This window comes from Gobio gobio (assembly GCF_949357685.1).
Source record: "Gobio gobio genome assembly, chromosome: 12".
Taxonomy (NCBI): domain Eukaryota; kingdom Metazoa; phylum Chordata; class Actinopteri; order Cypriniformes; family Gobionidae; genus Gobio; species Gobio gobio.
The window spans coordinates 1,235,648-1,249,931 of NC_137105.1; the positions used below are offsets into that span (position 1 = coordinate 1,235,648).

At 39.9% G+C, this 14,284-nt stretch overlaps 1 protein-coding gene across 10 annotated transcripts in view; it reads left to right on the forward strand.

Annotated features, from left to right (window-relative positions):
- prpf39 (PRP39 pre-mRNA processing factor 39 homolog (yeast)) overlaps positions 1 to 14,284 on the forward strand; it is a 49,157-nt gene that overhangs the window by 26,016 nt on the left and 8,857 nt on the right. For 5 of the 10 annotated variants that reach the window (XM_079831593.1, XM_079831586.1, XM_079831594.1 and 2 more), the window contains exons 10-12: positions 4,566 to 4,834; positions 9,713 to 9,897; positions 12,634 to 12,708. In XM_079831593.1, coding sequence (XP_079687719.1) covers positions 4,566 to 4,834; positions 9,713 to 9,897; positions 12,634 to 12,708 — 529 coding nt within the window. Of the gene's footprint in view, positions 1 to 4,565; positions 4,868 to 9,712; positions 9,898 to 12,633; positions 12,709 to 14,284 lie in introns of all 10 variants that reach the window. The other 5 variants (XM_079831588.1, XM_079831592.1, XM_079831589.1 and 2 more) reach the window with 1 other exon arrangement.

Below are 14,284 nucleotides of genomic sequence, written 5' to 3' on the forward strand. Positions count from 1 at the left end.
AAGAACAGTCACTGAAGATGAGAACAAACGCTTGTCTCTCTTTCTGAGGCAGAACACAGGAGGTGAATTCGAGCAGCAGGAATCTGTAACAAATAGCCCAACAAACAGCAAAATAGCATACACTTTTGTCATTTGTCATTTGGTCATTGGCATTTGTCATTGGTCAGAAGTTTGATATGGTCAGATTAAAATATTCTCTGGCAATAAGCCTTTAAATCGATGTACTTAATAAAGTGGTCAAGGTTTAGAATAAAAGAAGATCTCACAAGCTCTTACATTATTTCTAGAAACCTTTAAATAATCTGCATCATAACAAAACAACAATCACATTGTTGGGTTTACACCCCTCTTTCATTAAGAGTATCAGCAAAATATTGTGTAACCAAATACAGAAATTCAATTGAATTCGTGTCCAAAACCATTGTTACATTGTAAAATGGACAAAATACAAAGACTCAGAACTCAAAATCAAAATCAACAAAATTCAAAATCAAATGCATTTTTACAATACACTGATTAAATATTTTTCACTAGGTAAGGATGAGAAATACCCTTTTGATATTTAAATTGGTGAGACAAATAATACCTGATTTAGTAAATCAAAAGAAAGAAACAAAACAAACAATAACTTGAAGAAATTCACAGTAGTAATACAGTCTAGATGTAAAGACATTTTGTGAGGCAGATGAAGATTTGACTTTGTGTGAAAATCAAATTTATGTGACTGAATTTAGCTGTGGCTATGTGTAAATCATGTCCAAACACTGGTGAGGAGGTTTACAATTGTGATGCAAATTTAGCCCTGTTGTAAAACAGGCAGCCAGTATGTGAATGTGAGTATGAGATGTGACCTGGCTCAATTCCTCTCACACCAATGTTTTTGTTAAGGAGCATGATAAAATGCAAAGTTTGGAGTTCTTGAATCCTGCGCTGTGATGAAAACATTCTCATGGTTAATGCAATTGTAATTCACACTGTAGCCACATGGCAATTCTATGCTCCTGTACTGGGTTTAACTGCAGCTATATCGGGAATAGCAGAGTTTCCAATTCGGAGACTAACAAATTCAACATAGACACACATGCAACTTGAAATTGCTGTACAATTCCAGTATTAAAGTTATTCCAATTTACACAAGATACATGGCCTAGAATGCACAGCATCTACAGCCTTTATCCTAAGTGTTTCATCACTTACAGTATAGCAATCATGTGTTTTAAAGAATAAACTTGACTAGTCTATGTGTATCTTGTAACACAAACAACCATACTGTGTAATCAATGCGCACAATGTGTTATACAATTACAAATTCGAAAATACAGACAGGATCAGTGCAATCTGAAACTCCTTGCTAAGAGGCTGCTAGCCCGCTCGCAAGTGAAGTTAATAGCTGAAGGCCTTGCATGAACACTGCAGTTAGCTCACTGAGAGTCTTACCTGCAAATGAGCGCTGATCTTTTCCCTTAGAAAGTAATTTCCTATTTTTCAGAAAATACGGAGGAGGCCGACCTCGACCCAGCGACCAGCATTTCAAATCGCCATGCCCCATTTTCTGACAAGATCTGCAAAACCTGTTCTCTTTGTCATGGGGTTGCTTGCTAGGCTCTACTGGAGTATGAGGATAATGACCTTCTAATGCTTGCAAACCATGCGTTCTGGTACACGACACTGCGCTATTCCGTTGCTGCACCCGCTTAAGAACTGAAATAGGCACACTTTCTTGGGCATTTTCTGAACTAAACGTTTCAGATTCATTAGAGCAAGTCACCTCATCTATGAAGTGAACATGCTTTTTAATCCCATCGCTGTTAAGCATTATGGGAGGCATGCGCTTTTTAGCATTTAGCTTAGCCTTGAGATCTGCAATGGTTTCTTTGTGCTTTTTACACTTTTCAGTCAGGGCTAACTGCTCAGCTAGTAAGTTATCTAGCTGCGTTTGAAGATCTTGAATCTTTGCCTCAGACTTTTCTGCTTCTTCATTTTTAGAATCCACTTCTTTACATTTCGCATCTATACTTGAAAATAGATGTGTTGTCACATCACGTAGCCTTTTACAACTTATGAAGTTTAACACCTCAATTATTTCACCATGTTTTGATTTCTTTTGATGTCTGCCATTTAATTCCCAATATCTGAACATTTCATCATCTGAACTTTTAATTCCAATATACTCTTTCTTGAGTTTGGACAAGGTAGGCTCAACTTTTTCACTCCATAAAGCAAACAATACATCTCTAGAAAATTTCCCTTCCATCCCGAGGAGATTATCTGAGTATTCACTGATTGTACAGTAATGGGACTATTGAAGCTATTTAAAACCGTCTAAATTCTGTTTCATGCAATTCCTTCAACCATTAAACAATGAAAACAGACTTACCCAAAGAAGGTCAGCTTTAATCCATTCACAAGATCAACTGTGAAAAAATGTCCTCATTCTTACACAGATCAAAGTAAATTTCAGACAATTCACTGCAAGGGATCCCGGGTTTCGGCACCATCTGTAAGAGTGGACTCCTGTAGATGGTTCAATCTACAGGGTTGCCATTAGACTAAAGAAACGTTATCAGAAAGATGGAAGAAAACTGTACATTTCTCGTCTATTTCCACCCACTGCAACTCATACCAACGACGGAGATAAGCGCAGTTACAATAGCAAAATATGTGGGAGAGCGTTGCTATAATGTGACTATATTGTATTGCAATAGGGAGCACTTCAAAGTCAATACTAAATCAAAACTAGTTAGCACAGTATTTGTAATAGAAAGGATTTAATGACAAAATCTGGTTATGGTTACACTTAAAATAGTTTCAAAATGGATGAATGAGATGAGAAACTTATACCATTAATCGTACGCAGCATGAATACAATGTTACCTGAGAGATAGAGAGAGAGAGAGAGGGAGAGAGAGAGAGAGAGAGAGAGAGTGGGGGAGAGAGAAGAAGAGAGCAAAGACAAGAAGCCCAGATGACTTCAAGAGCCAGAGGAAAAGAGCGAGAAAGCCTAGTTTCCAATCTTCTCTTATCTATCCCTTGACCATGTGACTGAAACCAAATGTATTCTTTTAAACTGACCAATCAGAGCAAACTCACACATAACATTCAAACTGACCAAACTTCCCCAACAGTAAAAGGTGTGGCACCCCCTGCGGCCTACAGGCCTGCCTTTTGTCTTTCAGATGGTCCTTCGGATAAGCAAATGTGTTGACACCAGTAAAGCAAATTTCTTTGTTGGATTTCAAATATCAAATATCTTTGATTATTTTCAATCCTTTCATATATATATAAATATAAATGTTTTATATATAAAAATATTTTTTTCTTAAATAAATACATGCTTGTGTGTGTATTTATATATAAATAATAATTAACAGATTACACACACATATATTATGTAAACACAAACTTTTATTTTGGATGCGACTAATCACGATTAATCTTTTGACAGCCCTAATGAAATCTAAACGTCACTGTTTGAAACAAACGCTGGAGATTTTGTGATATTTAAACAATACGATCTTGTGCGTTGACGAGTGTTAAAAGAAAATAAATGTCTAACTTAATTAGATGGTTTGAATTATGCACTCGCCTGTCGATCTCTTAATGTCTTCTACAACAGGAATGGCGAGTGAGCGATGCTTGGCAAGGTTTGATGGTTCTTCAGTTTTATAAGAAAAGTAATTACAAATTTCACGTCTAATCCTCTCTTTATTAATGAGTTTTGGGCATGTTGAGTGAGAATCAACTGCTGTATTCATTTTGTTCCTCTATGGCACCACATTTGCCGGTTTTCGCGTCTTTTTTGGGGTAGCGCACTGCCATCTAGCTGTGAACTTCGGAACAGCAGCATATATCGAAATGAGCAAAATCATGATATTGTACCGTTTGAAATAAAATATATACCGGTATTTTCCCAGTACCGATAGTTTCCACTGTCGTCGGGCCTGAAGCTCCCACCGTAACACGCCTCTCTGAAAGCCACACACACAAATAAATATTATTGAACAAAAATATAGTTAATTGATTTTACTCAAATCTTTTTTTATCTTAATCCCGCCGTCCGGGTCATTTTTGCCCAAACGTGGAAACACAGCTAATGATCTCGGCTCTCCAAAACCATTTAGAGCAACTCCTGTATGTGATCATCCTCACTCCTGTTCTCAATATCATTACATTTACAGGATTTATTTTACTTTATTTCTGAATGTAATAATAAAATCTTGCCTTGTTTTTTTTTTCTCTCTCAATTCAATTTTGACGGTGCGTCTTAATTTCCAGAAAATCTGGTAAATTGTCGTCTTTTGTTTGTTTTTGTATCCCACTTTTCACTTTACACACTGTGTTAATGCTTATATCTTAATATTTTCATGCCTTAAGTTACATTTTGCGACGATGTAAACAAACTGATAAGATTTTCTATATAGTATATATCACTCTTACACACGTAAAGTTGAATATAATATACAAACACCGATCAGGCATAACATTATGACCACTGATGATCTCTGTTAGTGGGTGGGGTATATTAGGCAGCAAGTGAACATTTTGTCGCACTAATGTTCCTCCAGGCAGCATCGACGAGGCCCGGGGCATCTTGAAAGCGTTTGAGGAGGCCGTGCCGGGGCTGGCCATGGTGAGGCTGAGGCGGGTGAGTCTGGAACGCCGGCACGGGAACATGGACGAAGCGGAGGCTTTGCTGCGCGACGCCATCTCGAGCGGGAAGAACAGCAGCGAGTCTTCGTTCTACGCCGTGAAACTGGCCCGACAACTGGTCAAAGTGCAGAAGAGCATCGGAAAGGCCAAGAAAGTGTTGCTGGAGGCCGTCGAAAGAGATGAGGTCGTGTTATTTTCGCTGAATGAACACACATATGTAATTATTTTCATTTAATATGCACCAATACTGAATCAATTTAATTGTTATAAATTTAACCTGTCAACTGGCGCTCTTTTTTTTTTTATCGCATCATATATTTGAGTAATTATCATAAATTAGGTATCATTCGAAAGCTTACGAACTCAAAATTCATCCTGTGAAAACCGTTTTGAAATTGGACATTGCGTTACCATGGAAATTGTACTTTAAATTATTCTAGCTGGCTCCTCCCCTAGTGGGCGTCGTCATGTTTTATATTACAACATTTATTTTAACTACTTTACAATCAAAATCTTTTCTAATCTTGACACATATCGTCGGAAAGGTCTGAGTCTCAAGGTTCTATATTTGGTGACCGTTTTGTGATGAAAGTGATATTTGGACAGAAATTTACAGAAAAATGCATCAAAAAAACAATCAATGGAATATGTGACACCCGGTGGCTGTGTTTGGTACAGCGCCCTAAACAACATCGTCAATTTTTGTGATATCAACTTCAAATTTGGAACACAACTTGCTTAGACATATGGCTTTGATTTTATAGTAATTTTAGACTAAAACATGTTTGTAAAATAAACATTTTATAAAAAATATTTAGTACAGTATTTATTTACAGTAAATTTAAATTTCCATAACTTTTTCATACTTTCATATTTTTAATTTCACTTCAGCAATAATCTGCTGAGTGTCTGCTTTAAAACAAGACCAAACTTAGATATATTCCAAAGTATTCTTAAATTACAGCCCTTTAAGCTTCTCAAAAACGGGGGGTGACAGTTAAAGGGTTAAACTAACAAGCTTTAACAAAAGAAAGTGATTTGAAATGGACATAAACGAGACGGTATCATGAGCTACACGCGTGTAAATGACACGCTACACTCTGAAACCGCTAGCATGTGAATATTTATCTAGGTTAAATATAAAAAATTACTTATCAATATCATGCATTCAGTTTAAAAAATATCCATATTGATTTATGGCTTAGTCCTACTGGTAACCACACATCTGAACACCCTAGCAACCACCCAGAACACCATAGAAACCCCCTAGCAACTACCCAGAACACCATAGAAACCCCCTAGCAACCACCCAGAACACCATAGAAACCCCCTAGCAACCACCCGAGTATCATAGCAGCATGTTGTTCACGGACAACGCCACAATTTCCCGGCTAACAGGGAACGTTCTGAAAAGTTGTGCCAACGTTCTTGTCGTAACGCTTGTTCAACATTATTTGACCCCTTAACTGTCGCCTTTTTTCACATCACGTATTTGAGTAATTATCATAAATTAGGTATCATTCAAACTCGTTTCATCCTGAGAAAACCGTTTTGAAATTGAATGTTGCGTTACCTTGGAAACGGTACTCTTAATTCTTCTAGCAGGCTCCTCCCCTAGTGGGCGGTGCCAGGTTTCATATTACAAAAGCGTTATAATCGAAACCTTTTCTAATGTTGACGAAACGCATATCGTCGGAAAGGTCTGAGTCTCACGATCTCATATTTGGTGACGGTTTTGTGATTATTTAGACAGAAATGTATTAATTGGCTACGGGAGAATGTATTAATGGAGTGTGTGAGACACCCGGTGGCGGTTTTTGGTACAGCGCCGAAACTTGATCTTATGGGAACTTACATTTTTGTGATATCAACTTCATATTTGGAACACAACTTGGTTAGACATATGGCTTTGATTTGTCATTTTCTAGAATAATTTTGATATAAAATAAACTATTTAGTACCGTACATTTCATTTACAGTAAATGTAAACTTCCATAACTTTTTCATGATTTCTCTTCCGCCGTAAACTGCCCAATGGCATCTTTAAAACAAGACCAAACATGGGTCAGAGTTTCAGCCATTTAAAGGTGCAGTGTGTAGTATTTATGATGGTCTATTGACAGAAATGCAATATAATACACATAACTATATTTTCAGTGGCGTATAAAGACCGTTATGTTTTTATGAGCTTGAGCCGTTTCTATCCACACACACCGCGGGTACAGTGAAGCTGCCATTTTGTGCCGTCATGTTTCTATGGTAGCCTTAAAGGGACAAACTTCTCAGACGACCACATCTTTGTCATGTGTGGGCCACCGTAGCTTCCCTATGTCCTTTGAAAGGGTGAGCGGGTGCAATTCACAACCTCACCACTAGATGCCGCTAAACTTACACACTGCACCTTTTAATTTTGTAAAGTGCATTTTCACATCATTCTCTAAAAGGGGTTGATAATGTTCTCAAAACGTTAGCATAACATTTATACATCGTGGAGAACGTTTGTTGGGCGTTCTTTTAAAGGGTTAGTTACGCCAAAACTGTAGATTGTGTGATTAATGACTGAGCCTCATGTGGTTGGACACCCGTCAGACCTCCGTTCATCTTCAGACACAAATGAAGATATTTTAGTGTAAATCTGATGCTCTGAAAGGCCTCCATTGGCTCAACTTTACACTCTCAAGACCCTTAAAAGACACTAAAGACTAAAGTTACAAAGTCCATCTCACTACAGCGGCTCTACAATAACTTTATGAAGACGAGAATAGTTTCTGTGCGCAAAAAAACCCTAAATAACGACTTATATAGTGATGACGATTTCAAAACACGGCATCATGAAGCTTCAAAGCGTTATGAATCAGTGAGTCGATTCAGCGGTTCAGAGCGTTATGAATCAGTGAGTCGATTCAGCGGTTCGGAGCGTTATGAATCAGTGAGTCGATTCAGCGGTTCAGAGCGTTATGAATCAGTGAGTCGATTCAGCGGTTCAGAGCGTTATGAATCAGTGAGTCGATTCAGCGGTTCAGAGCGTTATGAATCAGTGAGTCGATTCAGCGGTTCAGAGCGTTATGAATCAGTGAGTCGATTCAGCGGTTCAGAGCGTTATGACTCAGTGAGTCGATTCAGCGGTTTGGAGCGTTATGAATCAGTGAGTCGATTCAGCGGTTTGGAGCGTTATGAATCAGTGAGTCGATTCAGCGGTTTGGAGCGTTATGAATCAGTGAGTCGATTCAGCGGTTCAGAGCGTTATGAATCAGTGAGTCGATTCAGCGGTTCAGAGCGTTATGACTCAGTTAGTCGATTCAGCGGTTTGGAGCGTTATGAATCAGTGAGTCGATTCAGCAGTTTGGAGCGTTATGAATCAGTGAGTCGATTCAGTGGTTTGGAGCGTTATGAATCAGTGAGTCGATACAGCGGTTTGGAGTGTTATGAATCAGTGAGTCGATACAGCGGTTTGGAGTGTTATGAATCAGTGAGTCGATTCAGCGGTTCAGAGCGTTATGAATCAGTGAGTCGATTCAGCGGTTCAGAGCGTTATGAATCAGTGAGTCGATTCAGCGGTTCGGAGCGTTATGAATCAGTGAGTCGATTCAGCGGTTCAGAGCGTTATGAATCAGTGAGTCGATTCAGCGGTTCAGAGCGTTATGAATCAGTGAGTCGATTCAGCGGTTCAGAGCGTTATGAATCAGTGAGTCGATTCAGCGGTTCAGAGCGTTATGAATCAGTGAGTCGATTCAGCGGTTCAGAGCGTTATGACTCAGTGAGTCGATTCAGCGGTTTGGAGCGTTATGAATCAGTGAGTCGATTCAGCGGTTTGGAGCGTTATGAATCAGTGAGTCGATTCAGCGGTTTGGAGCGTTATGAATCAGTGAGTCGATTCAGCGGTTCAGAGCGTTATGAATCAGTGAGTCGATTCAGCGGTTCAGAGCGTTATGACTCAGTTAGTCGATTCAGCGGTTTGGAGCGTTATGAATCAGTGAGTCGATTCAGCAGTTTGGAGCGTTATGAATCAGTGAGTCGATTCAGTGGTTTGGAGCGTTATGAATCAGTGAGTCGATTCAGTGGTTTGGAGCGTTATGAATCAGTGAGTCGATTCAGTGGTTTGGAGCGTTATGAATCAGTGAGTCGATTCAGCGGTTTGGAGCGTTATGAATCAGTGAGTCGGTTCAGCGGTTTTGGAGCGTTATAAATCATTGAGTCGACTCAGCGGTTTGGAGCGTTATGAATCAGTGAGTCGATTCAGCGGTTTGGAGCGTTATGAATCAGTGAGTCGATTCAGCGGTTTGGAGCGTTGTGAATCAGTGAGTCGACTCAGCGGTTTGGAGCGTTATGAATCAGTGAGTCGATTCAACGGTTTGGAGCGTTATGAATCAGTGAGTCGATTCAGTGGTTTGGAGCGTTGTGAATCAGTGAGTCGATTCAGTGGTTTGGAGCGTTGTGAATCAGTGAGTCGATTCAGTGGTTTGGAGCGTTGCGAATCAGTGAGTCGATTCAGTGGTTTGGAGCGTTGTGAATCAGTGAGTCAATTCAGTGGTTTTGATCGCCAAAGTCACGCGATTTCAGCAGTTTGGCGGTTTGACATGCGATCCGAATCATGAATCGACTCACTGATTCATAACGCTCCAAACCGCTGAATCGACTCACTGATTCATAACGCTTCGAAGCTTCATGAGGCCGTGTTTTGAAATCGTCATCACTATATAAGTCGTTATTCTGGGGTTTTTTGCGCACAGAAACTATTCTCGTCTTCATAAAGTTATTGTAGAGCCGCTGTAGTGAGATGGACTTTGTAACTTTAGTCTTTAGTGTCTTTTAAGGGTCTTGAGAGTGTAAAGTTGAGCCAATGGAGGCCTTTCAGAGCATCAGATTTACACTAAAATATCTTCATTTGTGTCTGAAGATGAACGGAGGTCTGACGGGTGTCCAACCACATGAGGCTCAGTCATTAATCACACAATCTACAGTTTTGGCTGAACTAACCCTTTAACGTTGGTTATATTCGGATGTCCGCTGTAGGCACTTCCTGTTGCAGCTTAATGAAAGGTGTGTGTTTTTGTGCCTGCAGACGAACCCGAAGCTGTACCTGAACCTGCTGGAGCTGGAGTACAGTGGAGACGTGCAGCAGAACGAGGCGGAGATCATCGCCTGCTTCGACCGCGCCCTGAGCAGCCCGATGGCGCTGGAGTCAAGGGTCACCTTCTCCCAGCGCAAGGTGGAGTTCCTGGAGGACTTCGGCAGTGACATCAATGTGTGCGTGGATCTGGCCCTCTCTCTAACTCTGATAGCCCTTTAACACCAAGCCAGAGCTAGAGCTAGTCCAGAGCTAGAGCTAGTTCAGAGCCAGAGCTAGTCCCAGTTCATAGTTGGTTCGACTGAGGAGCTTCTAAGAACCGTTTGCTTTTCCACATGCTCTGAGAGCCACAACAGAGCCAGTCTTACGTCACTGTATACGCCTCATCTCTCTCAGCAACGCTAGCGAGGCAGCGGCAGTGAGGCCATGACCGCGGCTTGAAGCGACCCCAATTGTGTGATATGTAGCCCCGGGAATACGAATTTTAGTGCCAAAAAACACATATTTTACCCCCAAAGGTGATTTTTACTGGGGAAGCCCTGAAACGCGATTGGGCTTCAGTGTTTCCCACAGATTAGAAACCAGTTTGTGGTGGTGGGCGGGCGGGGGCGATTCAGGGTCGGTGATTGGCACAAATATCGATTTCGATCTTGATTCAGTATTAATTCATATGTAAATAGCCTACTGTACATTATAAGGAAAAATAAGGTTGCCGTTTTAGCTCTATTTTAAATTATATTTGCTCACATTCATTAATATTCACTTGTGTGTGCTTGTATAAGTATCATTAAAAATATTAGGATGAGGATGTAAAATTTCACATTTAAAGAAATCTAGTGTTTGATCATGTCTAAATGTATTTAAACAACACAAAACCTAAAAATAAGTAAGCAGTTATGATCTGCAATACTTTTTTGAGCAACTAGACTAGACACATGTATATTTATTAAATAGCCATACTTACACCTATAGTGGGTAAACCATGGCATTACAAATTAAATTAATTATTTTTCCAGACACATAATGACTTTAATTTGCATTGGATTTCTCCATTTTAACCTTAATTACTACACTAATTGTAATATAAATAAGAAAAGAATATTAGAAGTATTTATTTTTATTTAATAAATTAAATGGTCATTAATGGACCATAATTATTGCACAAATAATAGGCCTATTTAGTACCAAAAGATCTCAAAATATTCAATAAATATTATTAAACTAAAATATAGAACATTTTGTTTAATTGAAACATAGTTAAGGTGTATAGTCACATTTGACCACCAATGAGTACAAGTGTGACGAATTAGTGAGGAATACCTGAGGGCGAAATACAAGAATAACATTAATGCATCTCCACCACTCTCCATAATAAAATTATCCTGTAAATATGGCTGACGTAATAATCACTGCACACTATGCTGTACTGTTTACCAAAACTTGCTGCAAATACCTGAATAGTGAAACTGTCGTCTATCCATTCAAATGTATTGACCCAGCGCTAGAAGTATAGAGCGCTCCGTGAAGCGCGCGACCGTGCGCGCCGCCGCGAGATGAGTGCATGTCGCCTCTGGCTTTAACTGTTATGACACATTAGCGCCAAAACGCTATTTATTGTTTGAATTCCGTATTAAAACTTAAAAAATGTAAAAGCTTAGACTTTGTTTCATAACAAAAGCAGGTTTGGCGTTTGAGAGCGAGAGACGCGCGTGAGTGACAGATAGACGGAGGGAGAGCAGGGATATAAAGTGCAGCTGAACGAATACGCTGCGTGTTTTAAATAGGGTGAAAAAAATATGTGGCGGCCGGTGTTGATTCTGTGGCGCACCGCCGCAAATTAAAGGGTTAGTTCACCCAAAAATGAAAATTCTGTCATTAATTACTCACCCTCACGTCGTTCGAGACCCGTCAGACCTCCGTTCATATTCGGAACACAAATGAAGATATTTTAGTGTAAAGCTGATGCTGAGAAAGGCTTCAGATAGGCCTCCATTGGCATTCAGTACATTTACACTCACAAGACCCATAAAAGGCACTAAAAACGCCGTTACAAAGTCCATCTCACCACAGTGACTCTACAATAATCTTACGATGCGACGACAATAGTTTTTGTGCGCAAAAAAAATCTAAATAACGCCTTTATCCAGCTTGTTCTTGTCTTCCGTGTGTGTCTCCACGACGCATGCGTGAGAATATGAGCAGATCCGGCGTTCGGACACATGACCCAGAAGAGATTTGTTTACGAGCAGAGGAAGACGCGCGTGTCTCAGCTGTTGAATTCTACACTGATCGTGCTTTAGGTCTCGCTGTAGTTCTCAAAATGGGGCTAAAGTGGCATTTCATGGATTCCTGAACGCCGGATCTGCTCATATTCTCACGCATGCGTCGTGGAGACACACACGGAAGACGAGAACAAGCTGGATAAAGGCGTTATTTTGATTTTTTTTGCGCACAAAAACTATTGTCGTCGCATCGTAAGATTATTGTAGAGCCACTGTGGTGAGATGGACTTTGTAATGATGTTTTTAGTGCCTTTTATGGGTCTTGTGAGTGTAAATGTACTGAATGCCAATGGAGGCCTATCTGAAGCCTTTCTCAGCATCAGCTTTACACTAAAATATCTTCATTTGTGTTCCGAATATGAACGGAGGTCTGACGGGTGTAGAACGACATAAGGGTGAGTAATTAATGACACAATTTTCATTTTTGGGTGAACTAACCCTTTATGTCTAGCCCTGTTCTAGCCCAGCAGTGTTCTGGTGCTACTGAAGAACCACTTCTCCTGGCTCGGAGCTGGGCTTTGGGTGTGGAAACACAAAGAACCGATTTGAAACTAGGCTCTAGCTCTGCTTTGGTGGAAGAGGGGTGTGTGTGTTAGCTTGGGGAAGATGTTTAACCTGTGGTTCTTCACACAGGCTCGTGGCCGCGTATGAACAGCATCAGAGGCTTGAGACGGAGCAGGAGACGCAAAAGAGGAAAGCAGAGAACGGGTAAGCTACACTCGCTAATGGGGCGGCACGATTAACCGAATTTCTAATCGTTCACAGCTGCGATTACAAAATTTCACTTGCATTATTCCGATTACTTAAAGGGTTAGTTCACCCAAAACTGTAAATTGTGTCATTAATGGCTGAGCCTCATGTGGTTGGACACCCGTCAGACCTCCGTTCATCTTCAGACACAAATGAAGATATTTTAGTGTAAATCTGATGCTCTGAAAGGCCTCCATTGGCTCAACTTTACACTCTCAAGACCCTTAAAAGACACTAAAGACTAAAGTTACAAAGTCCATCTCACTACAGCGGCTCTACAATAACTTTATGAAGACGAGAATAGTTTCTGTGCGCAAAAAAACCCTAAATAACGACTTATATAGTGAAGACGATTTCAAAACACGGCCTCATGAAGCTTTGGTCAAATTTTTTGGAAGCTTTATTTTTGGTCAAATCGTTACAGCCCTAGTTATATCTGTGCCAATGCCCAACAGTACATTGTGTGGGTCAATTTTTCGTTAATGCCAAAAATCATCAGGATATTAAGATCATGTTCCATGAAGATATTTAGTGAATGTCGTACCGTAAATGTATATTAGTAGTAGTAAAGTGCATTGCTAAGGACTTCATCTGGACAACTTTAGAGGAGATTTTCTCAATATTTAGATAATTTTGCACTCTCAGATTCCAGATTTTCAAATATTGTCCTAACAAACCACACATCAATGATGATTATTCATTCATTTAAAAAATAATAAATGTTTTGTTCCAGGGTCACATATTAGACAGGACAGTTAGACAGATCGTAAGCTAATGAAGATGGGGAATGTGAGCGCTGTGTGCTCAGGCTCTGGCGTTCTCAACATCGTCAAAACAAACGCGGCAAAGTTCCTGGAGGTGCGAATGCCATCAGGAAAATGACCCCAGGGGAAGCTTTAGTTCTCGCGGAACCACCTGATGCCTACAGGGTTCCCACGGGTCCTTGATATCCTTACGTTTGTGAATCTGAAAAAAATAAATTGTCAAGGCCCTTGAAAGACTTGAAAGTGCTTGGATTTATTTTCTGGAAAAAAAATCTATATTGTTCCCTCCGGTCCGCTAACGTGTTATTTCTCCAACACTTCGTGGACTGTGCAGACTTGCTTGATTTATGTTAGTTACGTGTCTTTACCAGTGTTGGGGAAAGTTACTTTGAAAAGTAATGCATTACAATATTTCGTTACTCCCTTAAAAAGTAACTAATTGAGTTACTTTTTAAGAAAAGTAATGCGTTACGTTACTTTTGCGTTACTTTTTCTCACCTGGGCTGGGCTTGCTTTTTTGTTTTGTTTTTTAATAGCAAAAAAAGTCCTTTTTTTGTGCAAATGTAAAGACCTCTTCATACCAAAATTGAAATAATAGGCCTCAGGCTGAGGTAAAAATGTGCTGCCATTCTGGATAATGGAAGAAAAGGACGTAGGAGAAAAAACGTTTTACCAATAAAAACAAAAAATCTAGTAAATTTTGCTCATGGCTTAACTGAATCATCAAAGGTCAGCAGCACGACATTGGTCAATAAAGGTAGATTATGCAT